We start from the raw sequence: 27,539 nt of genomic DNA on the forward strand, positions 1-27,539 counted from the left end.
GAGACTTTCTTACCAAGCAGTCAATTTTCACAGCCAATTGTCTTTCCTCGATTAACATTTGACATCCATACAGGCTCTCTCTTTGTAATTGCCCCCAGAGAAGCCTGCACATTTTTTTTTAAATAAACATTGATTGAAACACTTATACACTGCTGACATCATCGGAGGCTTATTACAATAATTGTATATGACTTTGGGCGGTTGTGGTTTTCGCCGCCCAACAACTGCCGCTGTCAATTAAACATTAAACAGGTTGTGTGTTTATTTCCCTCCCTTCTGTCACCCCGGTCGCTAGGACGTCTGTCGCGCTGCCTGCCGGCAATGCCCCAGTGCTCATTACTGATTTGAAATGATGAATACCTGATAGCTCAAATTGATGTTTTATGTTGAGCTCTGCACGTAATTCGCCCTCTGAGAATGGCGGTACGAAGATGTGTACACACACACACACACATATGTGTGTGTGTGTGTGTGTGTGTGTGTGTGTGTGTGTGTGTGTGTGGTGTGTGTGTGTGTGGTATGTATGTATGTATGTATGTATCTATGTATGTATGTATGTATCTATGTGTGTGTGTGCGGACAGATGGAGGCTCACTGTTCAGCATGTTGAGGAAGTCAGGATTTCCAATTCAATCTCTTATCTGGTATGGGCATTTGGTGCTCCCCTCATTTGGACGCCGCTCTGGTGACAATCCCCTGATGACTCTGGAGGGGTTTCCGGGGGACAAATGAGGATATCTGTTATTGTGTCTTGGTTATGTTAGCCGTGTGTATTGTGTTTTCACTCATCAGGTTACACCCTTCCTGCTGATTATACATTACCCCACTAGCTGTCTCCCTGCTGTACAGTAGTATATACCCTAAAAGGCCTCCTCTCCCAGAGTAAGATTTCAGCCCACAAAAAGACCCATCACACTTTTTTGTTGGTTTTCTGAATTTACGAGTTTCAAGCAACAAACAAACTTTTGGGAGAGCGCGATGGTGCTCTTAGATTAGCCCACCTCTTAGAATGCCCCACTCTCTTAGGTGTAACCCTCTCTATTGTTAAGCCATGCCTCAGGGCGAATGCCCCACTCTCTTAGGTGTAACCCTCTCTATTGTTAAGCCATGCCTCAGGGCGTATGCCCCACTCTCTTAGGTGTAACCCTCTCTATTGTTAAGCCATGCCTCAGGGCGAATGCCCCACTATCTTAGGTGTAACCCTCTCTATTGTTAAGCCATGCCTCAGGGCGAATGCCCCACTCTCTTAGGTGTAACCCTCTTTTTTTATCCGTCTCTCTCGATCTCTCTTTGTGTGTGTGTGTGTGTGTGTGTGTTCTCCCTCTGGAGTCATAGCGCTCTCTGTCCCTAAATATTTCAGAGGTGTTCCATGTTAGTTTCTCTGTAAATGTTTCTCCCTGACGTTTCTACGTCCACTCCCCCATCCTCTCTTCACTGTCTGCTCGGAGCATTTACTCAGCGCATCCCAAAGAGAGTTACCCCTCCTCCTCCTCTCGATGTAGCCACTCTCTCTCCCGGTCTTTCTCTACCAGGACAGTAGAATGGCTATCCTCAGTGTGAGGACTATTGGCGGTTATTTATGCTTAGGCTGAGGTAATGTTGGTGTCTGCCATCGTGTAATGGCCGCCTGAGCGGCTGCTTCCTGACGGAATTACAGGGCAGCCGATGATCATCTTACAAAATTAAATAGTGTTTGAAGGTTTCAAGAGGACTGGGGCTTGTTTCCACTGGGTAACCTTTTTGAAGTGACTGCTAACAATTATGCATCCCCCCTTCATTGTGAAGACCCCCCTCTCTGTTAGCTCAGTATGTTGTAGTAGGTAGCTCACACAGATCGTTCCCACATGTTCCCCTTTCTGACACTTGGTCCTTCGAACTCTCCAGCTGTTGACAGGTAAATAAATACGTGTGTGTGTGTGTGTGTGTGTGTGTGTGTGTGTGTGTGTGTGTGTGTGTGTGTGTGTGTGTGTGTGTGTGTGTGTGTGTGTGTGTGTGTGTGTGTGTGTGTCGAAGAAAGCGACTGAACATTTCAGCATGATCTGTTAATGACATTGGGAAGTTGAGGCACTTCAGTCACCCTGCGATCTCAGCATGACCAGCTGCTGCCTAGAACAGGGGAAAGAGAGAGATAGAAGGAAAGAGGCAGACATTTACAGAGGAATAGAGTGGGAGATGTATGCGTGAGGGAGAGAGGCTAAAAGTTAGAGCTGGGACGATAAACCAAAATGTATCGACACCTACGAAACCAACCATTTATCGAGGACGTTTTACTGATAACGATAATACCGATAAGTAGCCTTTATTCGAGGAATGTGACGTTTGCAGTGAAATAGGCCTGTCTGCTAATAACATTCAAAACCTCTACAATGAAATAGGCCTGTCTGCTAATAACATTCAAAACCTCTACAATGAAATAGGCCTGTGTGCTAATAACATTCAAAACCTCTACAATGAAATAGGCCTGTCTGCTAATAACATTCAAAACCTCTACAATGAAATAGGCCTGTCTGCTAATAACATTCAAAACCTCTACAATGAAATAGGCCTGTCTGCTAATAACATTCAAAGTAGTAGGAGTCGTTTAAAGGGTCAAATAAGAAAGCAACTGTTGCTTATTCATTTCATAAACGTATTGTTCAGTTTATCGTGGTATGGATTTTTGCTCTACTGCATGGTACATAGAGCACGCCTGCCCCTTTTGTTACGTGAGCGCCCTCGATGTAGCAAGGTGCCGACTGCACTGACACACACACACACACACACACACACACACCACGCCGCAGCAGAGGGGCATGGTTTCTCCTACTCTTCCCCTCATTCTGATTTGCATGGCTGCATCACAGGTTTTTCTCCTGAAGCTATGGCTAAAAATAGGCTCTCAATAGCGGGCTGCCAAGCAGACCTGCTCATCAGAACTAATTGCAACAGAAGTTCCCCCCCACCCCTTTTTCCCTTTTTCCATCCTTAGCTTTTGTTTACTCTGTATAGAATATCCTCTCTTTATTCACTGCAGACCAAACACAAATGGTCAGACCTATATTTTCCCCCACTAGTGTATGTAATTGTAATTGCCAGGCTACCCATCCACATCGCTCCGGCCAAACGCCACATCCACTGACGTTTCTTCTCCACGAGTCTGTATTTTATCTCCTCCCTAACGACTTCTCGAATGCGAACACTAGAGCAAGGCAATATGGACAAAAACCCATATCTCAATAAATTGCCTGAATTGATACGATAATGATTGAATCAAATCTTATTGTATTGGTCGCATACACATATTTAGCAGATGTTTTTGCGGGTTTAGCGAAATGCTTGTGTTCCTAGCTCCAACAGTGCAGTAATATCTAACAATTCACAACAATACACAACTAAAAGTAAAATAATGGAATTAAGAAATATATAAATATTATCATGAGCAATGTCGGAGTGGCATTGACTAGAACATAGTAGAATAGAACACAGGATATACATATGAAATGAGTAAAGCAGTATGTAAACATTATTAAAATGACTAGTGTTCCATTATTAAAGTGACCAGTGATTCCATGTCTGTGTTATATAGGGCATCAGCCTCTAAGGTACAGGTTTGAGGAACCGGGTGTTAGCCGGCTATTGATGGCTATTTAACAGTCTGATGGCCTTGAGATAGAAGCTGTTTTTCAGTATCTCGGTCCCAGCTTTGATGTATTTGTACTGACCTCGCTTTCTGGATGATAGTGAGGTGATCAGGCCATGGCTCAGGTGGTTGATGTCCTTGATGATCTTTTAGGCCTTCCTGTCACATCGGGTTCTGTAGGTGTCCTGGAGGGCAGACAGTGTGCCCCTGGTGATGCGTTGGGCAGACCGCACCAACCTCTAGAGAGCCCTGCGGTTGAGGTTGGTGCAGTTGCCGTACCAGGCGGTGATACAGCCCGACAGGATGCTCTCAATTGCGCATCTGTAAAAGTTTGTAAGGGTCTTAGGGGCTGCGCCAAATTTCTTCAGCCTCCTGAGGTTGAAGAGGCACTGTTGCGCCTTTTTCACCACACTGTCTGTGTGGGTGGACCATTTCAGATCGTCGGTTATGTGTACACAGAAGAACTTAAAGCTTTCCACCTTCTCCACTGCTGTCCCGTAAATGTGGATAGGGGCGTGCTCCCTCTGCTTTTTCCTGAAGTCCACGATCAGCTCCTTTTTGTTTTGTTGATGTTGAGGGAGAGGTTATATTCCTGGCCTTCACCTCCTCCCTGTAGGCTGTCTCATCATTATTGGTAATCAGGCCTACTATGGTTGTGTTGTCTGCAAACTTGATGATTGAGTTGGAGGCGTGTGTGGCCACGCAGTCATGGGTGAACAGGGCGTACAGGAGGGGGCTGAGCATGCACCCTTGTGGGGCCCCTATGTTGAGGATCAATGAAGTGGAGGTGTTGTTTCTTGCCTTCACCACCTGGGGGCGGGCCATCAGGAAGTCCAGGACTCAGTTGCATAGGGCGGGGTTCAGACCCAGGGCCCTGAGTTTGATGATGAGCTTGGAGGGTACTATGGTGTTGAATGCTGAGTTATAGTCAATGAACAGCATTCTTACATATGTATTCCAGTTTGCAGTGCATTGTCTGTGGATCTATTGGGGCAGTAAGCAAATTGAAGTGGGTCTAGGGTGTCAGTTAAGGTAGGGGTGATATGATCCTTAAATAGCCTCTCAAAGCACTTCATGATGACAGAAGTGAGTGCTACGGTGCAATAGTCATTTAGTTCAGTTACCTTCGCTTTCTTGGGTACAGGAACAATGGTGGACATCTTGAAGCAAGTGGGGACAGCAGATTGGATTAGGGAGCGATTGAATATGTCCGTAAACACTCTAGCCAAATGGTCTGCCCATGCTCTGAGGACGCAGCTAGGGATTAGTCAGACCAGCGTTGAGTAGACCTTAGCACGGGTACTTCCTGTTTGAGTTTCTGCCTATAGGATGGGAGGAGCAAATTGGAGTCGTGATCTGATTTGCCGAAGGGAGGGCGGGGGAGGGCCTTGTAGGCATCCCGGAAGTTGGAGTAGCAGTGGTCGAGTGTTTTCCCAGCACTAGTACTACAGTCAATGTGTTGATAGAACTTCGGTAGCATTTTCCTCAAATTTGGTTTGTTAAAATCCCCAGCTACAATAAATTCTGCCTCGTGGTTTCCAGTTTGCATAAAGCCCAGTGTAGTTCCTTGAGGGCCGTCGTGTTATCGGCTCTCTTGGGAGGTAATACGGTCGGCATTTGATTGTGAGGTATTCTAGGTCGGCTGGCGCCGACAGACATGATAAATAGAACGATACGTTTTTAACATTGATTTGCACCACCATTTTTTTATTATCCTTTAATCTACTAGTTCTAGTTTGATGGTTGTAGCCATCAATTGTCCCTTTGCCAATAACCCATATTAGCTAACTTATTTCAAACTTAACATTTCTATAGTAAAGGATACTTATTGGTATGGTCGGTGTTGATAATATTTGATTCATCTTCCAAGCTCTAGCGAACACATTCAAACCATTCTGATTGGTCCCAGAAACGGATGGGTTGGACCAGAACATACGTGGGTGAAGTGGCGTTTTGGAAATAGTTACTGGCTTTGGTACTTTGGATTGGTTAGAGACGATTCAATCGCTGATTACTTGTTTTGTACAACGCCCTCACTTTGACGTCAGCATAAACTACTTTTACAATGGCAGTCTCAGATTGAATGTATGTAGCTATATATGGCAGCGGAATTATATTCAGTATTAGTCGTCAGGCGATGTCTGTAAAATGGTGGATCCACTATAATTTGTCTTTAGAGCACTTCTGTTATTTTACTTTATTTGACTCTTTTTTTTATCAAGGCAGCTGATTGTAAACAGGGTTTGCATAAGCTGCTGGTGCAGTGTCCTTCTCTAGCAATAGAACCCATGTTAAGTCAAATGATTTCAGTGGCTATCATGCTCAGTCATCCAAGAAGGGCAAGCCAAGGACCCACAATAGAACCTGGTAAAGGTGTGAAAAGCACAGAGTTCCCTCCCTGGTCTGGTTTCAGTTGGAATTCCACTCCAATCCCAGAGGACAATGAAACCCTATACTCCTATATCAGAAGAACCCTGCCATTCAAAAACCTATCTTGAGAATTGGACAGCTTTTGTTTTGTTTGTGGTGTGGGGGCAGGGGATGAGGATGGGTGTCTCTTTATTGGGAGCGGCGGTGATCAATGGTATTGTGTGGAGCGTTGAGGTGGATGGTGGCCCAGCCCAGTGTAACGTCTGTGTGGAAAAGAGGCTGGCCATGAGGCTGGCTGGCTCTGGGTACCGACAGGGCAACACCGACACTGCAGCCTTTTGTGTGAGGGACTATGGGAGAGTCGTGACCTCATTCCCAGACAAGCGTCAGGGGCATGAGAGGGTAGCAGGGGAACGGGGAGTGGGTGTGTATGTGTCTTTGGCCGGCTCTCACGTACCCCCTCCCCATTCCACTTGACCCTGAGACTACCCCACACCCTCAACCCTCCTGTTCGTTAAGTATCAATTTCCAACCACAATAGTGAGTTGGATTCATCCTTAAACTACTCATGTTTCTCTCTTTTTGGCCTCACATGTTATCAAATACAGATATAGCCATGGTTGGTCATTTTCTGTGACAAGGTTAGGAGCGGTATACTTAAAATGTCTGGAGTTTCCCATACCAGGCTCTTTCCCCCCTGTCTGCCCTAATGGTTGTTGGCCTTTGGCAGGAGGGCAATGAGGGGAGGTCAAAAAGCCTGGCCCTTAATTGTGAGTGGATCTGGCCCCCTCCAGATGGGGAACGGTGGACGGTGCTTGCAGAGCTGTGGGGGGGGGGGGGGGGCTCTCTGTCTATTGATAGTAAACTGAGTCTGTGTCTGGGGGTCTAGCGTCTAGTATCAGGATAATGTTTGTAAAGCGTCTAGTATCAGGATAGTGTTTGTAAAGCGTCTAGTATCAGGATAGTGTTTGTAAAGCGTCTAGTATCAGGATAGTGTTTGTAAAGCGTCTAGTATCAGCATAGTGTTTGTAAAGCGTCTAGTATCAGGATAGTGTTTGTAAAGCGTCTAGTATCAGGATAGTAAACTAAGTCTGTGTCTGGGGGTCTAGCGTCTAGTATCAGGATAATGTTTGTAAAGCGTCTAGTATCAGGATAGTGTTTGTAAAGCGTCTAGTATCAGCAGAGTGTTTGTAAAGCGTCTAGTATCAGGATAATGTTTGTAAAGCGTCTAGTATCAGGATAGTGTTTGTAAAGCGTCTAGTATCAGGATAGTGTTTGTAAAGCGTCTAGTATCAGGATAGTGTTTGTAAAGCGTCTAGTATCAGCATAGTGTTTGTAAAGCGTCTTGTATCAGGATAATGTTTGTAAAGCGTCTAGTATCAGGATAGTGTTTGTAAAGCGTCTAGTATCAGGATAGTGTTTGTAAAGCGTCTAGTATCAGGATAGTGTTTGTAAAGCGTCTAGTATCAGGATAGTGTTTGTAAAGCGTCTAGTATCAGCAGAGTGTTTGTAAAGCGTCTAGTATCAGGATAGTGTTTGTAAAGCGTCTAGTATCAGGATAGTGTTTGTAAAGCGTCTAGTATCAGGATAGTAAACTGAGTCTGTGTCTGGGGGTCTAGCGTCTAGTATCAGGATAGTGTTTGTAAAGCGTCTAGTATCAGCATAGTGTTTATAAAGCGTCTAGTATCAGGATGGTGTTTGTAAAGCGTCTAGTATCAGGATAATGTTTGTAAAGCGTCTAGTATCAGGATAATGTTTGTAAAGCGTCTAGTATCAGGATAGTGTTTGTAAAGCGTCTAGTATCAGCATAGTGTTTATAAAGCGTCTAGTATCAGGATAGTGTTTGTAAAGCGTCTATCAGGATAATGTTTGTAAAGCGTCTAGTATCAGGATAATGTTTGTAAAGCATCTAGTATCAGGATAGTGTTTGTAAAGCGTCTAGTATCAGGATAGTGTTTGTAAAGCGTCTAGTATCAGCATAGTGTTTGTAAAGCGTCTAGTATCAGCATAGTGTTTGTAAAGCGTCTAGTATCAGCATAGTGTTTGTAAAGCGTCTAGTATCAGCATAGTGTTTGTAAAGCGTCTAGTATCAGCATAGTGTTTATAAAGCGTCTAGTATCAGCATAGTGTTTGTAAAGCGTCTAGTATCAGGATAATGTTTGTAAAGCGTCTAGTATCAGGATAATGTTTGTAAAGCGTCTAGTATCAGGATAATGTTTGTAAAGCGTCTAGTATCAGGATAGTGTTTGTAAAGCGTCTAGTATCAGGATAGTGTTTGTAAAGCGTCTAGTATCAGGATAGTGTTTGTAAAGCGTCTAGTATCAGGATAGTGTTTGTAAAGCGTCTATCAGGATAATGTTTGTAAACGTCTAGTATCAGGATAATGTTTGTAAAGCGTCTAGTATCAGGATAATGTTTGTAAAGCGTCTAGTATCAGGATAGTGTTTGTAAAGCGTCTAGTATCAGGATAGTGTTTGTAAAGCGTCTAGTATCAGCATAGTGTTTGTAAAGCGTCTAGTATCAGCATAGTGTTTGTAAAGCGTCTAGTATCAGCATAGTGTTTGTAAAGCGTCTAGTATCAGCATAGTGTTTGTAAAGCGTCTGCTGTTGGGCCAATGTTTGTAAAATAACTCTGGTTTCAGGTATTCTGTAGAATGTTTTCTGTCTAACTACAACTCATAAAGTGACTGTATCAGTGTTTGTTGAACAACAACCTGGTATTGTGATGGGGTTTGTAGAATAGGCCTAGTTTACTCTGTCAAGTGTCTGCTACTTGAGACACCATTAGTAAAATAACCCGTAAAATGTTTGACATCCAAGGTTGTGTGTGAAACGTCTTTTGTAAAACGACTTGTAAAGTGTCTGCTATCAGGGGGGTGAATGGCTGTGTGTGGGGGGGGGGCGAGCTCCATAATTGCCGCTCTCCTAGAAGTGGCGCGGTTCTATTTCCTATAGTGGTGGAGGGCTGACAGCGTTTCTCTTATCATTGGGGTCTCCTCTCATTCATCACTGCTTCCCGCTCTCTGCTCCCTATTTGTGCTGCCGAGGTGTATGAGGGGTAGCCTAGCCGTGTGGCGCCCAGCCTGGCCTGCCCGGGCCCCCTGGAATAATAAGCAGGGTAATGTCTTCTGTCTTTGTCAGATGGGCTCTGTGCAACCAATCTTCAGGGAGTGACAAGCAGGGGTCAGCCTGTCCCCATCAAACCATGGAGGTGGAGAATTGACCCACTACTTAGCCCTCTGAGAAAGAGAGATGGAGTGAGAGAACCAGTGGTGTTTTTAGCCTTCGATGCAATGGGAGTGGAGACGTTAGTGCAGGAACAGAAAGTTTCATAACCCTACATCTGACCTTCTCCTGTTTACACGTTCCTGTTCTCCCTGGGACTCTGTCCAATGGGAAAGAGAATGTTATGCTCTCCGGTTGCATGGGTGAATATGTCTGAGATCACTGAATTCATGTCAGTCCATCAGAAGTTACCTGGGGAAGGAAATACATTTACATGTCATTTTCCTTCCCTCTTAGCCAAGAGGCTAGTTACACTCAATTTAATTGCGCTGTTTAGACTTTGATAAGCCCTTCATACATGGATTTGCAAGTATTGAGTATATTGTAAATGTTACAATACCTTAGTGTGTAACATTTATCCACTTATCTATAAACGGTAGACATTAGCATAGGCATAACCAAACAGTGAGGCTGCAGGTTGGTGCGTGTATGTGCTCCCTGGTGATGATGTACCGCCCACACACTCACACGGTTCAGCAGACACACACTGCGGCAGCCAGCCAGCCAGGCAGCCACACGGGCAGCTCAGTTGCTCGGCATCAGGACCCCGGTTTCCTTTCTCTCCGCAACACAGCCTACATGAAGAGCTCCATAGCCAGCGCAAGGCAATCATCAAAGAGAGAGGGAGAAAATGAAAGTGAAAGACAGAGAGACAGTGAGGGTAGGGAAAAGAGAGAGACAGAACCCCAGTGGTAGTAGGAACAGAGGCCTAGAGCGTCAGACGCAACCCTCCTCCATTCACGGCCCTGGATTAAAGATGCATTGAGCGGTTTGTGTGTGTTGGGTGGGGGGGCTGGCCGGGACTGGGGAATGTTTTCGCGGAAAGGCATGGCCCAGTTCTTCTGGGTGATCTGGTAAAACATATCTCCCGTCTGTCTCTCCAATATCTCTATAAGAGACGTGATGTTTAGTCCAACTCCATTAGTGTATACTCATTCATATTCTCCCGTATCTTTTAATCTTATTCTTCAGTCTATCTCAATCTCTGTTTCTCTCTCTCGCTCCCTACCTCCCTCTTTGATTCGCTGGCTTATCCTCTTGTGTTTCCTCTACTTGCCCTCTGTCATGTCTGGGCCAGCGGGACCCCCTCTCGCGGGCGCTGATGTACTGGGCAGTGGCTGAGTCACAAGCCCCCTTGCCCCTGACCGCCGACTCATATCCTCCTGTAGCCAGCCTGTAGCCAGCCTCAGACCAGACACAGGGGTTAGGCTCCCCTGCCTGTGCTCGGCCAGGCCAGGCCACAGCCAGTGTGAGGCTTGGCAAGCAGCCGCTTGGATCACAGACCCAGTGGCAGAGACTGGTCAAAAGAGAGAGAACTCCTGCCATTGTGCTACAGTAGCCCAGTGGCAAAGGAGGGGAGAGGTGGGTGTGGAGAGAAAGACGGAGGAAGTAAGAGAGCGAGAAATCCGTCCACTGTGCTAACCCAATGGCAGGGACAGAGAAAGAAACCATAGGAACAAATGGAGGGAGAGCGGCTCTCCACCCTCAAGGACTAGACATGCTATTTTCTGCCCTCTAAAGACCAAGTGCCCTCGCTTGAAACCCTCAACTCAGGACAAAAAACCTTAAATGACACAAATGCTGCAATATTACCAAACCCAGGCACTTTCTCTCTCATCTTCATGACATAGACTAATGCTGTAGCCCTTTCTCTCTCAACGCATCACTGCTCTCCACTATAGAGATGAGAGCTCATAGGCCGGAGTAGTACACCCTCTGGGTCTCCACTCTACGCTGCTTATTTCATTGAACAATGACCACACAGGTCCAATGCACTCAAACACAAAGCGAGGGCCACTCAGTGGGTCGACCATTAAAAGGGGAGTGAGGGTTACTTAAAAGCTGAATATGAAAAGAAGCCATTGTCTATGTCCCTGACCGTCACTGGGGTAAAGAAAGTCTGGCCTAGAAGAAATTGTGTTAATGTAGCCATTGTGCTAAGAAGGTAATTGGTTAAATAGTGGCAGGCATCCAGTGGAGGGATCCCTGAGGAAGGCCATGTCTGAAGTAAAGCTTGTAAACTCATTGTGGTATCAGACTCTTGTCCTCTTCTCCTCCCTTCTTATACTCCTCACCCTCTCTTTCTCTCCCCTCCTTTTCCCCCTTCTCACGTTCTCTCTCCCACTGCTCCCTCCAGCTCTCTGAGGATACCCTGTGATTGTAGTACGTGTGTTTGTGTGTGTGGACCTGCAGGCTTGCCTCCCTGGAGATCTGGGCCGGTTTCCAAGACAGGGAGCTCCCTGGTGGTGGAGAGTTAAAAAGAAATGCAATCACCATAACAATCCCTTTTAGTGTGAGAGGTGATGTACACTACATGACCAAAAGTATGTGGAGACCTGCTTGTTGAATGTCTCATTCCAAAATCATGGGCATTAATATGGAGTTGGTCCCCCCTTTTGCTGCTATAACAGCCTCCACTCTTCTGGGAAGGCTTTCCACTAGATGTTGGAACACTGCTGCGGGAACTTGCTCCCATTCAAGCCACAAATGCATCAGAAGCCACTGCCAGATTTCTGGATTGGGCTGCGCTCAGATTATCCTGCCTTGCCAAATCGCACTGTTAAGACACTGATGCCCTTCGCAACCATGTACCTATATGAGAGTGGATTCTCGGTCCTCACTAGCATGAAATCTAAAATGAAAATGATTTAAGACTGAGACTCTCTCCAATACAACCCAACATTGTTATGTGCATCCTTTCAAGCACACCCTTCTCATTAACCTGTGGTGAGTTATTCATCATTTTCGATGAACAAAGAAGGTTTTATATGTAAGCTGGTTAAATAAAGACCAAAATGATTGATTATTATTATATTATTATTTGTGCCCTGGTCCTATAAGAGCTCTTTGTCAGTTCCCACAAGCCGTGTTGTGACAAAAAGTAATTCTTATGTTTAATAAATGTATTGTATAGTGTGTGTGGCAGGCTTACAATGATGGCAAAAAACAACATTTGACTATAAACGGGACTATAAATGTTTGGGAACCACTGTTTTAGAGAATTTGGCAGTACATCTAACCGGCCTCACAACCCCAGACCACATGTAACCATGTAACCATGGCAGCCCAGGACCTCCACACCCGGCTTCTTCACCTGTGAGATCGTCTGAGGGGGAGTGGGGGTGCTGAGGAGTATTTCTGTCTGTAATAAAGCCCTTTTGTGGGGAATAATGAATTATGATTGGCCCCAATCTATGGATTTCACATGACTGGGAGTACAGATATGCATCTGATAGGGCAGGGGTGCAGCCATGGGTGGGCCTGGCTCCCCAGTGGGTGGGCCTGTGCCCTCCAGGCCCACCCATGGCTGCACCCCCGCCCTATCAGATGCATATCTGTACTCCCAGTCATGTGAAATCCATAGATCAGGGCCTAATGAATTTATATCAATTGACTGATTTTCTTATATGAACTGTAACTCAGTAAAATCTTTGAAATTGGTGCATGTTGGGTTTATTTTTGGTTCAGTATATGTATGTATAGGTACAAATTGCATTTCCATGTGGTTTTCATGGACCTGCTCCCTCCATCTGAACCCCTTGTGAACCATGTGTCCTCAATCACACTGGCCTGAAGATCAGTGTTTACTGGGCTAGCTTTTATTGGTCACTTGGTCAAGCCTTTTTATCCGTCAGTGTAAAGATCGTTTTTATGCAGTGGGGCTCTCTGTATATCAAATTTGGGGCAATTGCATTTGCAGATCTCGAGCAGTGTGTGTGTGTGTGTGTGTGTGTGTGTGTGTTTCCCTGTTGAGATCCAGAAAGACTTTGGAGTTCTCTTGGCCGGGGCAGGAGTGTTATGTTGAAACCAGATGTTGAGCGATGTTTCCTTTTTGTCACGTGGCCCCTTCATAAAGGTGATCTGTACGGTAGCCAGTGGCGACGGGAGATCAGTGGGCTCAGCTGCTCCCTCCAGGGGACTGGGAAAAGTCCAGCACACTAGGTACCTAGCTAGCTTCGCTCTAATGGTCTGGGTCAGCCAGTCCCCAGAGTCTTCCATAGAGGCTCCATAGTTGAAGGGAAAGGGAGGGAGGGGAAGGGAAGAGCGGGGGGAGACTGGTGTAAACATCAGTCAGTCATAGGAGGCACACTTACACGCATCAATGTGGAGGGAGCGAAAGTAAAACGAGAGGAGAAATGGGAAAGAGGATACAACAGAAACCCATAGGCATTTAAGAGCTCTTCATTTCACACAGTTGTAATGTCTACACTGCAAGTTAGGGTTGGTCAGCTTAAAATATATGGCCCTTCATGCATTTTGTACATTTCACAATTGACACACGGTTTCAGTAATAGGTTACAGAGGTTATATTGTGTCACAGGACCCCCATGTGCTGTGCATGTGTTGTGCAAGAGTACACCTATACTGTATCCTGAGGGTGACTGAAATGTCCACTTGACTAATGTGGGCCAGTCTTTTAGGAGTGTACGTGGTGTGTGTGCGCATGTGTGTAAATGCATTGCATTCCACTAACTGGCTGCTGCTAACTCGGTTTCAGTGGTCAGTTCTGTTTTGGAGCATGCTGTTCATTCCTATAGGGAGGCCTCATGTAAGGCCTTTTTGTACCTAGCTGAGATTTATTCAGGGGCGTATTTAATTACATTTTATGATCAAACACGCCTGCTCTGTTCAAATGAAAAGAGACATTGAAATTGGCCATAATCAGATATACTATAATGGCGAGGTGTGGCATCGCTCCACTGTAGGTTGCCCAAGGTAAGATTCATCATTGCTTGAGTAAGGTCAGAACAACGTTTGTTTTGATTGGAGCCTTTGTATATTCACTTATTTTTGAGACTTAATTTCAAATAAGTTTTATTTTCATCCGCCGCAGATTCGAGACTCAGCCCAGTTTCTTCCAAGTTAAACAGACAAATAACTCTACAGAAATAGTCGGCTGTTGAAGTTGGCCAATTTTTCAGGCCTAACATTACTTTTAGAAGTGAATTAATGAACAGAGCCCACATTTGCATGTAGCGTCTCTACGTTTTTCTGTTTTTGCTTGAATGGTAATTTAACCAGAAACAACTGAGTCATGGCAAGAGGGAGGGAGGGAGGGTGAGAGGGAGGGTGAGAGGGAGGGAGGGAGGGAGGGAGGGAGGGAGGGAGGGTGAGAGGGAGGGAGGGTGAGAGGGAGAGTAAATGTATGCCGCTTGCACTCTTTTCCTTTAAGCACAGCGTCCTCTCTGCTCTCATTCAAGGGTAGCACAAGGTGATACTCTGTTTTGTTTTTCTTCCTCCTTTTCCCAGAGAACAAACCTTCCCTCTGGGAGGGTTTGGACAAATCAGGATCCCCATTTTCATATGTTTAATATGTTTCTATGCTCCGTATCTGGGAACAAAAGGCAACACTCTGCCTCATCCATCAGAGTTGACAGTAGGGATTTTGCCTCGCAGAGAGAATGTAGTTAAAATGGGGCCTGGCTTTTCTAAACTAAACATATGGTTAGTTTGTAAGAGGTTTCTGTTCAATACTGTGGGGATGAAAGTCAATGACCAAGGTGTTAAAGACTATGGAAACAGAATGTGGCCATTTTCACCATATGAGAATGTATTGTGTTTTGCTCTCCCAGAAGGTAGCATTGTTATGCGATGCTAATCCTTTTCCTTCTTTTTTTGTCTTGCAGGATCTGCGAAAGCAGGTAGCTCCATTGCTAAAGGGCTTCCAAGCAGAGGTGAGTGCTATTTACATTTCTAGAACATTTAATACCTAGCTTTCCTTTATCGATCTAAGGATGTGTGTTTGTGTGTAGCCTACTGTACATCGTGTATGTTGTGAGGGATGGCGGACATTTTGTTTTTGCGGGGAGGCAATGGCCCCCTGACACACCCCATAAAGGCTGACATGTGCCGTCTCTGCCTGGCTAGACTTCTGCTGGCTGGCTGCTCTGCTCTCCTGCTGGAGGAGCCTTCCCTTCCCCAGTGGAGCCCTCGCCAGGGGAGTCCATTATTTGTGTCCTTTTATGAGGCTCTCTAGCTCCCAGCCATGTTTAAATTGCATCCCCTTAAAATATTCCAGCCAAACTGCTCCTGATCAGAGCTTCAGTCTTAAACTCCAGGCAGACATGCCTTTCTCTGTTTCATAACCCCCCACCTCCCCTTTATGGCTATGTGTCACATCGTCTGATGCAAAGCTCCTTTTGATATCTGCTAAAATGAATGCAATTGGCCCCCTGAATAATGATTTGCCAATGGGAGAAACATGTTGCCAATTGTCTCTTGTACTGAATCTCTGACTTTCTGTGTGTCTGTGTGTGAGATATTGTGGTATCATTGCCTCAGAAATGTGAACACGGGGGTGTGGATGAGAGTAAATGAGCCAGTTTACACCAAGGGCTGATTCGCGGGTGGACGGGGGGGGTGAGGTTCCGGGCGGCTGATGGCAATAGCGCTTTAACCCTCTATTCTGGAGGGTGTGCAGGGTGGGGGCGCAATGCCCACTGTGACCGCGGCGGGTTTAAATCCCTGACCCTGACAATGCGCCCTGACAGCCTAGGCCAGCCACAGGGAAGAGCGGCCCTGCCAATTTAACATTTTGTCCTGAGAGCGCCCCTTGCACTGCTCTGAAAGTATGGTAACTTCAGAATTGATTTAGGGGACTTTAATGATAATAATGTGAGCTGTGAGACTTGAGGCGGGGAGGAGGGGTGTGGGAGTGAGAGCTGTGTTTCTGGCGCCAGCTCTTAATTCCTCCTCAAGTGCCACTCCTGCAGTAAATAAGGGCTTAGCGATGTGAGGGCTTTATGGAGAGCATCTGAACAGGCCCAGCCTGACTCCTCTGAGTGCCTCCGCTGCTATACTGCTGCTGCTGGGGCCTGCCTCGGCTGGAGGCACTGCCTGAATTACTACAGTCAATTCACTTTTAATCTTTGTCAAATCAGGAAAGGATTTCAATCCAATCATATGAATGAATTAGAATGCATTTTTAGAATAGACACTGATGTGGTCACACTGGTGTTTATGTTGGCTTGAGGAACTTTCATTGTTGATAGGCAGCAATGTCTCATCCAAACGAAGTGACATCCATAAATCTGTCAACTATTTTAGGGGACAGATGCATGATAAGTGTTTGTCGACTGCAAATTTGTCCTCTGTCTTGCTTAGTGCATATTTCATTTGGGAATGATGGAGGGCTGTAACATTTTGCCACTGTCAGATTGCATTTTTAATTCGGAGCATGCATTTGCGAGTCTACCTCACTAATTCATGATATAAAATGTTTTGAGTTTAGTCTGAACATAATTGAAAGGCCTGCTACTCCCTTTATATGTTATGTTTGGAGTTCTCTGCCTTGTCATGGACACAAACCAGTGTATTTTTTCATGTGCAGTACACTATTTTGTATACAGTGCATTTCAATTCCAGAAAAAGACAGTAGGTTACTTAAGACAGAAATGATACTGGAACATCACTAGTCGTCTGACCCATGAGTAATCCCTCTTCAGTGAATACGGTCCTGCTGCTGATGTTCCAGGAGGATTTACCAGTACTATGCAGCGTTACTTAGTGCAACAAAAAGAAACCCTGTGGTACACCTTTATATTGATCGGTTGTTTGCTACCTCATTTGTGTTTACAACAAATTTCTCTCATGCTCAAATATATTCTATTACTCATCTGATGGGTATTATTAAGTTAATTCCACTGTACTGAGATATTTGATTATTTGCGAAATCCCTTCAGAGAAACACAAACTGTACATTGTAGTCTTAGGAGTGCGCCTTGAAATCAAACTGTCGTTTTGATCACTTTGATGATCACATGTCTCCCAACGCTCCCCAACGCTTTCTATGAGCACCATTGTATTGCCATGTTACACCCAGCACCCCAGTCAGCTTTTTATCCCTGACAGTAATTAGTCACCACTTAATTATATTCCTATTCCTGTCGGCTCTTAAAGTATTATTTTGTTAAGTGCTCTGGATCTCCTAAAACAAAGCCCACTGTCTCATTGAGAGGACCAAGAATTTGGCTGCCCTCTAAATGGCTGCTAAATAAAACTCCTTGCTGCTACTGCGTGCCATGACTCAGTAATTGGTCAGTGGCTGTTATCAGCCCGGCTCTGCCTTGCTATATAGGCCTATATATAGACCCCTGGACAGGAAATCCCTAATAAGAACAGAGTGTAGATTGTGGGATTTAAGAAAAGAAGAGAGAATGGAAAGAAAGTACAGTAATGCCGGCTATTTTAAAGATTTGCCTTGCTTCAAATGTCTGTCACCCTCGAACCCTCAAAATGTCTATCGCCGACGCCTCCCAATAAAGACGCTGCTTCAGCGACTAAAAGCACTTCTTTATAATTCAGCAGCAAGGAGTGCCATATAAATTTCATGAAGTTAAAGGGTCTGGAAAGACGGCTCCCTGTACACCTCTCTCAGGCAGGGCGGAACCGCACCGCAGCCTGTCTGGCCCATTAGCGTTCATTGTGGTTGGAGCGAGCGATTTGTGAGGGCCCCCAGGCCTAATATTGACGGAGTTAATCGCCCCTGTTTAAATCACCCCAGGTTTAAAAATACCCACTACTCCCCCCCCATCATACGGGCCCGGCTCACAGGCACCAGCCTGAGACTCCTGCAGCCATTTTAATTTATCTCCTCTGTGGATGAATGGGGCGATTGGCAAGGACAGGAGAAGTCCCTGACCTTCGCGAAGGCCCATCTCAGGAATTTGGGGCTTCCACTTTGTTTTCCATGAGCATCAGCTGGGTGAGAGATAACGGTGTTCCAGATCTCAGAAACAGCTCCTCATGTGAAAGCAGTAGTGTTAACTGCTTTAATAGGGAGCAAAACTAATTACTAAATGGAGACTTGGCGAGATTCAAAGTACAGATTGTCAGATACAGAAGACACAGTACACAAGTATTTCAGCTCTCTCCATAGGGGGAAGGAGAGGAAAAAGGTCCGTTTTTCTGCTCCCTCTGTTCCTTATTATACACAAGGCAGAGCATGAGGTACGGTGCATTAGAATATATGAGATGCTCTAAGACTTCTGGAAGGCCTCGGGTTAGGGAGAGGAGCCAGGCAGCCAGATCTGTTTGGGCTGTTTCTCTTTTTTTATTTCTTTCTTACTGTTTGTTTTTTACATTTTATTTGTGAAATGAGCGAGCGCTTCTTTTCCTGTCAGGAAATGAGAACACAATGGGGAGCAGAGCTCAGCACTCGGCACCCACAGGCCCATGTGGACACACAGCACAGCAGGGGGAGGGTTGGGGTGAGGGAGGGGGGAGGGCTGGAGAGCTCAATGGCACCCCCTCTTGGGGAAAGGGGGGGATCTTTCTACCATACCACCACCCACTGCAACTGTAGCCTCCCCAACCTACTCACACACACATGCATGCACGTAAACACATTCTTTCCTGGTCTCCTTGATGCTGTCACTACTGTCGCCAAAGCCTTGGAGGGAACCCATCCTTGCATGTAGTGTGACGTGTGAATATCGTGTGGGACGCCACCGGAGTGTTCTCCGTCTCTCCCCGGACCACCTCTGCTTCTCCAAGACACCACTCAGTCTATCCCAGATGTATTTTACAGCCACAGCAACTGTAGCTTGATGACGAACTGTAAATGAAGAGGGAAGAACCCGCATCGAGTCAGTCAGTGGCGTGTAAAGAAATCAGTCGCTAAGGAACAGGGTTGTGTTGGTTACTTTCTAAATGTACTCCATTACGGTTAATAGTTACTTGTCCCAAAATATTAAGAACTTTTGGACTACCCAAACTCAGTAATGTCATCTGATTACTTTCCCCTTAAGAGGTGCAGGTTAGTAGCTGGAACAGCCACAAAGTCATAAAATCTGATTTAAACATAACCCTAACCACACTGCTAACCATATGTGTAACCCTAACCTTAAATTAAGACCAAAAACTTAGCAAAAAAGTTCAAATGTTTTTACAATGTAGCCAATTCTGACTTTGCAGCTGGCCCATCTAGAGGAAATTGATCAGTTCTGCCTTAAGGAGAAGGCTCATCCCAATAAACGTCAAGAGGCATTAAAAGAGGACAAAAATTAATATTACCAATTGAACGACCTCTTGCACGATAAATCAATGTTAGAGTTTACATAGCCGACCATAAATGGATATCTTATTTTACTTTATCGGTTGGTTATGTAGGCTTCTTCTAACCCATTGCTTTCTACTTCAGATAATAATATGATTAGTCTGTATCTTTACATTTTTTTAAAAACTGTCTGTCAGAGTCCCAGTCATTCCAATTCATTTAATACCCCTTGATCTTCAAGAATAGGACTTGGAATATATAGATTAGCCTAATTGTTTTACCTGAGCATAACCCCAAAATGAAGAACTAATTAGCCTACTGTGTTTATGATTCTGTTGTCATGGAGGACTGATTGGGGCTCATTGCTTCAAGTTGAAAAATAAATAGTGCTATCGAAATGCATGCTTTGAGCACTAGCGAAAAACGCTATTTGTATGTGGAAAACTAGATGCTCTCATTTGTGGTCTTCTTAAATTTAACTTGTTTTGACATTATGGAGCACAGGGGAGTTTAGAAGGGAGGAACTCAAACTTTTATTCCATAGGCTGGGATCTGCTCTATGAGGCTGTTGCAAGAGCGCATTTTCACTGGCTGTCCACTGGGAGCGTATTCGTTAGGCTGATTCTGTTTGAAAACGCTTCTTAAACGGAAACGGGAGTTTTTAAAAAGTATCTGATGGCAATATTTTTCTGGTAAAGTAACAGATTACAGTTCGTTTTTTTTGTAATCCCTTACATGTAATCTGTTACTCCCCAACCCTGATAAGGAATGAGATTTAAATGTGAGTAAATCGTTAGTATGCAGTGTAGGCTATTATTTTATTTAAGGGCACACCGAATCAGTGTGCCACTTCCAAACCCCACAAAGCCTAGTCAGGCAACCGAATGCTACAGAGAGACCTTCAGGAGACGTGATGGCTGTGGCAGAGAGAGACACGTACAAAGTGGCATAGGAGTGGGACAAATGCAGGAAGTCACTACTGATTTTGCATAATTGCGGTGTAATTTTGGACGTCTGTCTCGTCGTAAGGGCACCGGGAGCCCAGGGAGAAGGCTGTGAAAGTTAAGTTGGCAGCTCGCACAGCGCTGTGATTAGCTCAACTCTCAGACAGTGTGTGTGTGTGTGTGTGTGTGTGTGTGTGTGTGTGTGTGTGTTAGCATAGGCATACAGTAAAAAGTGGAGACTGGGATGGGCCTCAACTTATATCAGGTTATTAAAAGTGTGATTTCAAAAGGATTTTGTGTGAATTGGGCGGCAGGTAGCCTAGTGGTTAGAGCATTGGGCCAGTAAATGAAAAGGTTGCTGGATCGAATCCCTTAGCTGACAAGGTAAAAATCTGTTCAAATCAAATTTTATTTGTCACATACACATGGTTAGCAGATGTTAATCCGAGTGTAGCGAAATTCTTGAGCTTCTAGTTCTGACCATGCAGTAATATCTAAAAAGTAATCTAATCTAACCATTCCCCAACAACTACCTTATACACACAAGTGTAAAGGAATGAATAAGAATATGTACATAAAAATATATGAATGAGCGATGGCCGAACGGCATAGGCAAGATGCAGTAGATGGTATAGAGTACAGTATATACATATGAGATGAGTAATGTAGGGTATGTAAACATTATATAAAGTGGCTAGTGATACATTATTACATACATTTTTTCATTATTAAAGTGGCTAGAAATGAGTCAGTATGTTGGCAGCAGCCTCTCTGAGTTAGTGATGGCTGTTTAACAGTCTGATGGCCTTGAGATAGAAGCTGTTTTTCAGTCTCTCGGTCCCCGCTTTGATGCACCTGTACTGCCCTCGCCTTCTGGATGATAGCGGGGTGAACAGGCAGTGGCTCGGGTGGTTGTTGTCCTTGATGATCTTTTTGGCCTTCGGGTGGTGTAGGTGTCCTGAAGAGCAGGTAGTTTGCCCCCGGTGAGGCGTTATGCAGACCTCACTACCCTCTGAAGAGCCTTACGGTTGTGGGCGGAGCAGTTGCCATACCAGGCGGTGATACAGCCCGTCAGGATGCTCTCGATTGTGCATCTGTAAAAGTTTGTGAGTGTTTTTGGTGACAAGCCAAATTTCTTCAGCCTCCTGAGGATGAAGAGGCGCTGCTGCGCCTTCTTCACCACGCTGTCTGTGTGGGTGGACCATTTCAGTTTGTCCGTGATGTGTACTTAGAGGAACTTAAAACGTTCCACATTCTCCACTACTGTCCAGTCGATGTGGATAGGGGGCTGCTCCCTCTGCTGTTTCCTGAAGTCCACGATCATCTCCTTTGTTTTGTTGACATTGAGTGTGAGTTTATTTTCCTGACACCACACTCCGAAGGCCCTCACCTCCTCCCTGTAGGCCGTCTCGTCATTGATGGTAATCAAGCCTACCACTGTAGTGTCGTCTGCAAACTTGATGATTGAGTTGGAGGCGTGCATGGCCACGCAGTCATGGGTGAACATGGGGTACAGGAGAGGGCTGAGAACGCACCCTTGTGGGACCCCAGTGTTGAGGATCAGCGGGGTGGAGATATTGTTACCTACCCCCACCACCTGGGGGCGGGCCGTCAGGACCGTTGTTCTGCCTCTGAACAAAGCAGTTAACCCAATGTTCCTCGGTAGGCCGTCATTGCAAAAAGAATTTGTTCTTAACTGACTTGCTTAGTTAAATAAAAATACGATTTATTTTTTATTTTTTACATACAATATGTGTGTGATTGTGTAAAGGCATACCTGCCCCTGTCCTCGAACCCACTCCTCTCTGCCGTATCCTTGAGTAAGATGTCCCTCTTTCTGTATATGATTAAGCTACGCTCTCTCCAGCACCTCCCGCCCCCATGGCACACAGAGAGAGGGGGTGACTGTGATGATGGCACAGGGTGGTGCTCGTTCTCTGATCTCCCTATGGCACTGAAGCTGATTCCAGGCGATGCCCGATCTGCCCCAGAGGAGCAATGTGTCAGCCATCACAGACCATCACTGTGTGATGCCGTTTCGCTCGTCCATCCTATCCCAGCTCCACTCTTATGATGAGATCTCTAATGTTGTACGAGGTAAACTTTGGCTGTAATCACAGATCTAGGATCAGATTACCCAATACCCAATCCTCACCACCATTAGGGGGATTAGAACACATCTGACCCTGGACCAGTGGTTAGAGGAACATCAACCTACTTCTAATGTAAGGCTACAGCAATGAGGAAAATTAGTAGAACTATATATCCATACTACGGTTGCTGCCTGCAAGTAGGCCTAGTGTGTTAGGCCCCCCATATGACAACCCCAGGTGACACAGAGATGAAGAGAGGGAGCTAGCTAGCTGTTTCCTGTTTCCCTAGGAAGCCCAGAGGATGCTCTAAGTCACCGTCCTCTCAGACTATAATTCCCTGCTTAAAAGAAAGCTGCAAAGCCAGTAATCCCTCCTACCCAACCCAAAAAGAAGCACACTCAAACACACACACATATATATACTCTCTCTCCCCGCAATCTCTCCCCCGCACACGCACACCACTCCGGATCAGTTATCCACAGCTTAAAACCTGCTCTGCAATTAAGGGGTTAGGCCAGGTCACAGACAGAGACAAGCAGGCCAACGGTTTCCCCTGGCCCCTAAGCCGATGCCAAAGCCTTCCTTGTGTTTCATCTAGCTCCCGCTAGTGTCATTAGGCTAGCAACCGCCGTCTATTTTTAAGTTGTTCCCGCACCCCTAAAGAGTCCAGATGGTTCATTGGAGGGGCGTTATGCTATACCTGTGAGCTGGTCAGCTTTGGCGTCGGCCCAAATCTCGCCTTTTTAACACAAACGGACTAACACACACACACACAGACAGAGGAATCATCTGTTTGTGTGTGTGTGTGTGTGATCATTCAGAAGGCAGCACGGCCGGCGTTGCCAGATGCCCTCCCCTGTCAGAATGTGTATGGGACTGCATTGGAGAGAGAGGCAGAGAGGCAGATAATCTGCACTGAGCCATGGCCGCACAGTCACGCAGGGCCTTGGCACACACACACACACACACACACTCCGGTGCCATCCATCCCATTACCTTACCTCTCTCTCCCTCCTCAACCCCCCCCCCAGTCACTATCTGGCCCACTTCACCTTCTCCCCCTTTCTCTTCACTTTCAATGGAAAGCCAAAGAGGGAAGCAGCCTCTTCCTGACAAGATGTCTGCTGGATCCCTTTGCCCAGTAAGCAGGGAACTTTAATTGCTCCATCTGCGATAGAGAGAGAGGAGAGAAGGAGAGAAAGCGGAGAGAGTGAGAGAGGGAAAGAGAGAGAGAGGGAGGGAGGGAGGGGGAACTTGGGAACTTGGCGCTGCCTAGTTTGGATCCAGATGTTTTCCAGAGAAAGCCCATTTGAACATGTTTCATTTCTCTCTCCCATAGGAGCAAAAAGTGACTGGGGCTCACTGGCGTTTGTCAGTGGCAACTGCCTGCCTTGCTCCATAAATCAAAACCTCTAACAGAGTCTGGGCAGGAGACGTCCAAAATACTGTTTTTATTTGATTTCTCCTTTTTAGAACCCACTGTTTGGTGTCTGTAAACACTGTAGTTCTGGACACTTTTAACTTAGTGTGTAAGTTGCTGACTTGCAGTTGTACTGTGCCACATATTTTTGTGAATTTGAGCAAACACTGCCACCCTATGGGTTGGGAAGGAAAGTGTAAATGTTGGGGGGCGGTGGTAGGTGTGTGTGTGTGTGTTGGGGGGAGGTGGATGGAACAAACAGAACTCCTTTCCTCTTTGGTTGGTCTAAGTGTGTGTGTTTTTAGTCCAAAAAACACTGGAAGTAGATCCTGGCTGACTGACACTAGCAGTGTGGTACAGTAGCTCTCCCCTGCTTCCCCCTCCCTCCCCTCTTCCCATCCCCTCCTCTACCCAGGGATGACCCAGTTAGCTGGCTTTGGCCCAGTTCAGAGGCGATGCCAGGACTGGCTGGCTGGCTGCTCACACTCCCAGAGCAGTGGAGGAACGCACAGTCAGGCCTGGACTGGGCTCTCAGGAGACACCACAGACACACATAACACACACGCTACCTCTGGGCTGCTCAGTGCAACCTCAACAACAGCCACACACATGAAGACTCTGAACCCCACAGTGGGCGAGTCCACTGTCTATCATTAGCTCACGTAGCTAGGCCAATGGGACACCTTTCTTACTCTTATACACTGCAGGTAGAAAGAAGTCTGCAAGTGGATTAAAAAAGTGCTTTACTATGGTAGTTTACTATGGTAGTTTACTATGGTAGTTTACTATACATTTACATTTTAGTCATTTAGCAGACGCTCTTATCCAGAGCGACTTACAGTAGTGAATGCATACATTTCATTAAAAAAAAAAATATTCTCCGAACTATGGTAGTTTACTGAGGTAGTTTACTGAGGCCAAATGGTGAGTATCTTGAAAAGGAAGAACAGTACAGTTGGTCATTTTGACGACCAATACGTCTTTAACTTGTTGAATAAAGGTTATACTGTATTATTTTTCTCTGAAGAGTGGTATTAGATCCAAATGCCTTACATTGGCCATCTATACATTAGGAAATATTTTTATTGACAGTGCATGATTGTGAGGTGGTGTAATGTATAGAGCACAGCTCTGGCTTTAAGGGTTTAGTGTGTGTGTGTGTGTGGTGTGTGTGTGTGTGTGTGTGTGTGTGTGTGTGTGTGTTAGATCATATAAAACGGGTGTGTGATGGTGTACATAGAGTACTCACCACTAATATAGTTGCTTCCATGTGACTGAAAGCTGATCCAAAGTGCATCAAAGCGTGGGGGGTTATAATAGTGTGAGAGGGCTGATGCATTACGTCTGTCACATGACCCAAAGATGGTGTTTAACCAACCAACCATCCACCAACCAACCACGCAATTTAAAAAGGCTTGGACAAAACCCTTTCTCCTCTCTCGCCAGCTGTTGCCCAGTGTGGTACTGAGGGCGAGAGAGGGTTCAGGGAAGAGGCATCTGTGGCCTGCATTTTTCCTCCTCTCCCTACCTCTCCAAGGGCGAAGGATGAATATGGTACAGTATTTGACTCTGTCTGTGACGTATCTCCAAAGTTTGTTTTAAATTCTTTCATCTTTTAGACGGTATTTGAGAGGCAATCTGGAATGGATGTTGAGCCACACAGACTGTTGCTGTAGTGTTCTATCCTGATTCATGAAGTACTTTGGCAACATCTATAATGTTTAGTTTCATGGGCGGGTATTTGGGATGTATAGTGTTGGTTTGGAGCTAAAAATAACCATTTTTGAAACCTCTTTAAATCATAAATCTGTGATTTTTGAGCCATGTGCAGTACAGTGTTGTTAATGTAAAAGCAATACTGTATCATATCACCTGCGTACTACAGAAATGTCATGACTATAGAAGACCTCTCTACCACAGCTCTATACTCCTGTACTTGATTGTTGATGAACTTGAAGCAAGGTCTGTGGTGCCTCTTGGCCCAACCCCAAATCACGTCACCTCCTTCATGACTCATTGGTTAGCTGCCTTGGTGCTTTCCAGTTTTAGGAGAAGCACTCAGTACCCATGATTAACTGAGAGGGTTGGAAGCTCAATCTCTTTTAGCAGGTTGTTACTAAATTACATTAATGAAATTACTATTCATGTGTTTTTAAGACTGAAATTCTGTGGTCAATAGGCCTGTGTGGATATCGTAGCATTAATAGATCTGAAAATGTTTAAAATTAATACATTTTTATATGAACCAGATTCATGTTGAACTACATTGGATATGTGACTATTTGTCCTATAAAACTAGATTCATCTTGATGTAATGAATAATATAGGGAAGATGATGCCAAAGTATAAAAGCCTTTATAATCCCGAAAATGTGATTATGGTTGTTGTGGTGTTGTCTGAAAAAAATGTATCATCTCACCTCGACTATCTCTCTTTTCTTAACCAATCTCTCCGTCTCTCCTTTCAGATCGACGCAGTGAGTAAAAGAAGTAAGGAGTCAGAGGCTGCCTTCCTAAACGTGTACAAGAGATTCATCGATGTCCCAGGTAAGTCTCATCTGTCATGTTTATGGGGCACATGTCTCTGGCGCCACATGCATACGTACATACACAGACACGTTCCTGATGACTTCTCTTGGTGTCCCTGAGACAATGTGCGTCCAGGAGCCCTGTGAGTGCCGAGCGGTAGGGAAATTGGGTTGGGATGGGGAGCAGGGCATACACTGTGATTTAAACATCTACCAGCCACTCAGATTTCTTACCAGCCAAAAATATTTTGGGGGGAATATAATTTACACCAATAAAACATTTTAAAAAAAATGGATGAGCATGCTTTGCAATGTTTCTAAAACATTGCATGTGTTACTAGTAAGAAGTAACTAATGTGGTATATTTATGCAATAAGGCCAGATAGGGTGTGGTATATGGCCAATTTACCACTGCTAAGGGCTGTTCTGAGGCACGACGCAACGTGGAGTGCCTGGACACAGGCATATTGACCATTGATCACAAACCCCCGAGGTGCCTTATTGCTATTAAAAACTGGTTACCAAAGTGATTAGAGCAGTAAAAATGTAAGTTTGTCATACCTGTGGTATACGGTCTGATATACCACGGCTGTCAGCCAATCAGCATTCAGGGCTCAAACCACCCAGTTTATAATGAATAATTACGTTTTTGTGACCTGATATAACCAAAATAACACATTAGACAAATGTAAGGGCGGGAGGCTACCGTGGTAGCGGGACTGGAGTCATGTCTGTGCCTGTTAGATTGAGGATGACTAGTAGAAGCGTTGTCTTCTCTTCCCTAGCATTTGAAACTCGAACATAGACAAACAACACAGCTTGTGAACAAAACAATGTAAATAGCCAAGAAACACAAGGACAACGTCTCACTTCAGTAGACTTTCGTTTAAATTAAATTAGATCAACTTTTATGCCTGTGCACAGCACTTCTAAAAATGAATCTTTCACTTAGCTCTTCACGTGTGCACAGCCCCCAGCCAGGCAGTGTTGCAGCGCAAGGTGGAGGATTCATAGGATTCATAGTGGAGGATTCATAGGATTCATAGGATTCATAGTGGAGGATTCATAGGATTCATAGTTCTTTGATTTTGTTGCATTTCATTTACCAACTATGAAGCAAAATGGCGGAAATACTTTGAAAACAGCTACTGCAGCATTTATTTTACTATAAATGTGATCATACTTGACTTTTTTCACAAATGCGAGTGAAATGCGTGCTCTATGGAGCCCTGACAAACCGCCAAACATCTTACCCACCAAAACCTACCTGCAGGTGGCTGGTGA

The 27,539-nt window shown here is 45.1% G+C and overlaps 1 protein-coding gene across 3 annotated transcripts in view; it reads left to right on the top strand.

Moving 5' to 3' along the window:
- The window catches only part of LOC106603419 (homeobox protein cut-like 1), a 221,878-nt gene that overhangs the window by 84,008 nt on the left and 110,331 nt on the right, over window positions 1–27,539 (top strand). For all 3 annotated transcript variants that reach the window (XM_045717150.2, XM_045717152.2, XM_045717151.2), the window contains exons 3-4: window positions 14,902–14,949; window positions 26,196–26,274. In XM_045717150.2, coding sequence (XP_045573106.1) covers window positions 14,902–14,949; window positions 26,196–26,274 — 127 coding nt within the window. The remainder of the gene's footprint in view (window positions 1–14,901; window positions 14,950–26,195; window positions 26,275–27,539) is intronic.

This window comes from Salmo salar, chromosome 04 (genome assembly GCF_965601325.2).
Source record: "Salmo salar chromosome 04, fSalSal1, whole genome shotgun sequence".
Classification (NCBI taxonomy): domain Eukaryota; kingdom Metazoa; phylum Chordata; class Actinopteri; order Salmoniformes; family Salmonidae; genus Salmo; species Salmo salar.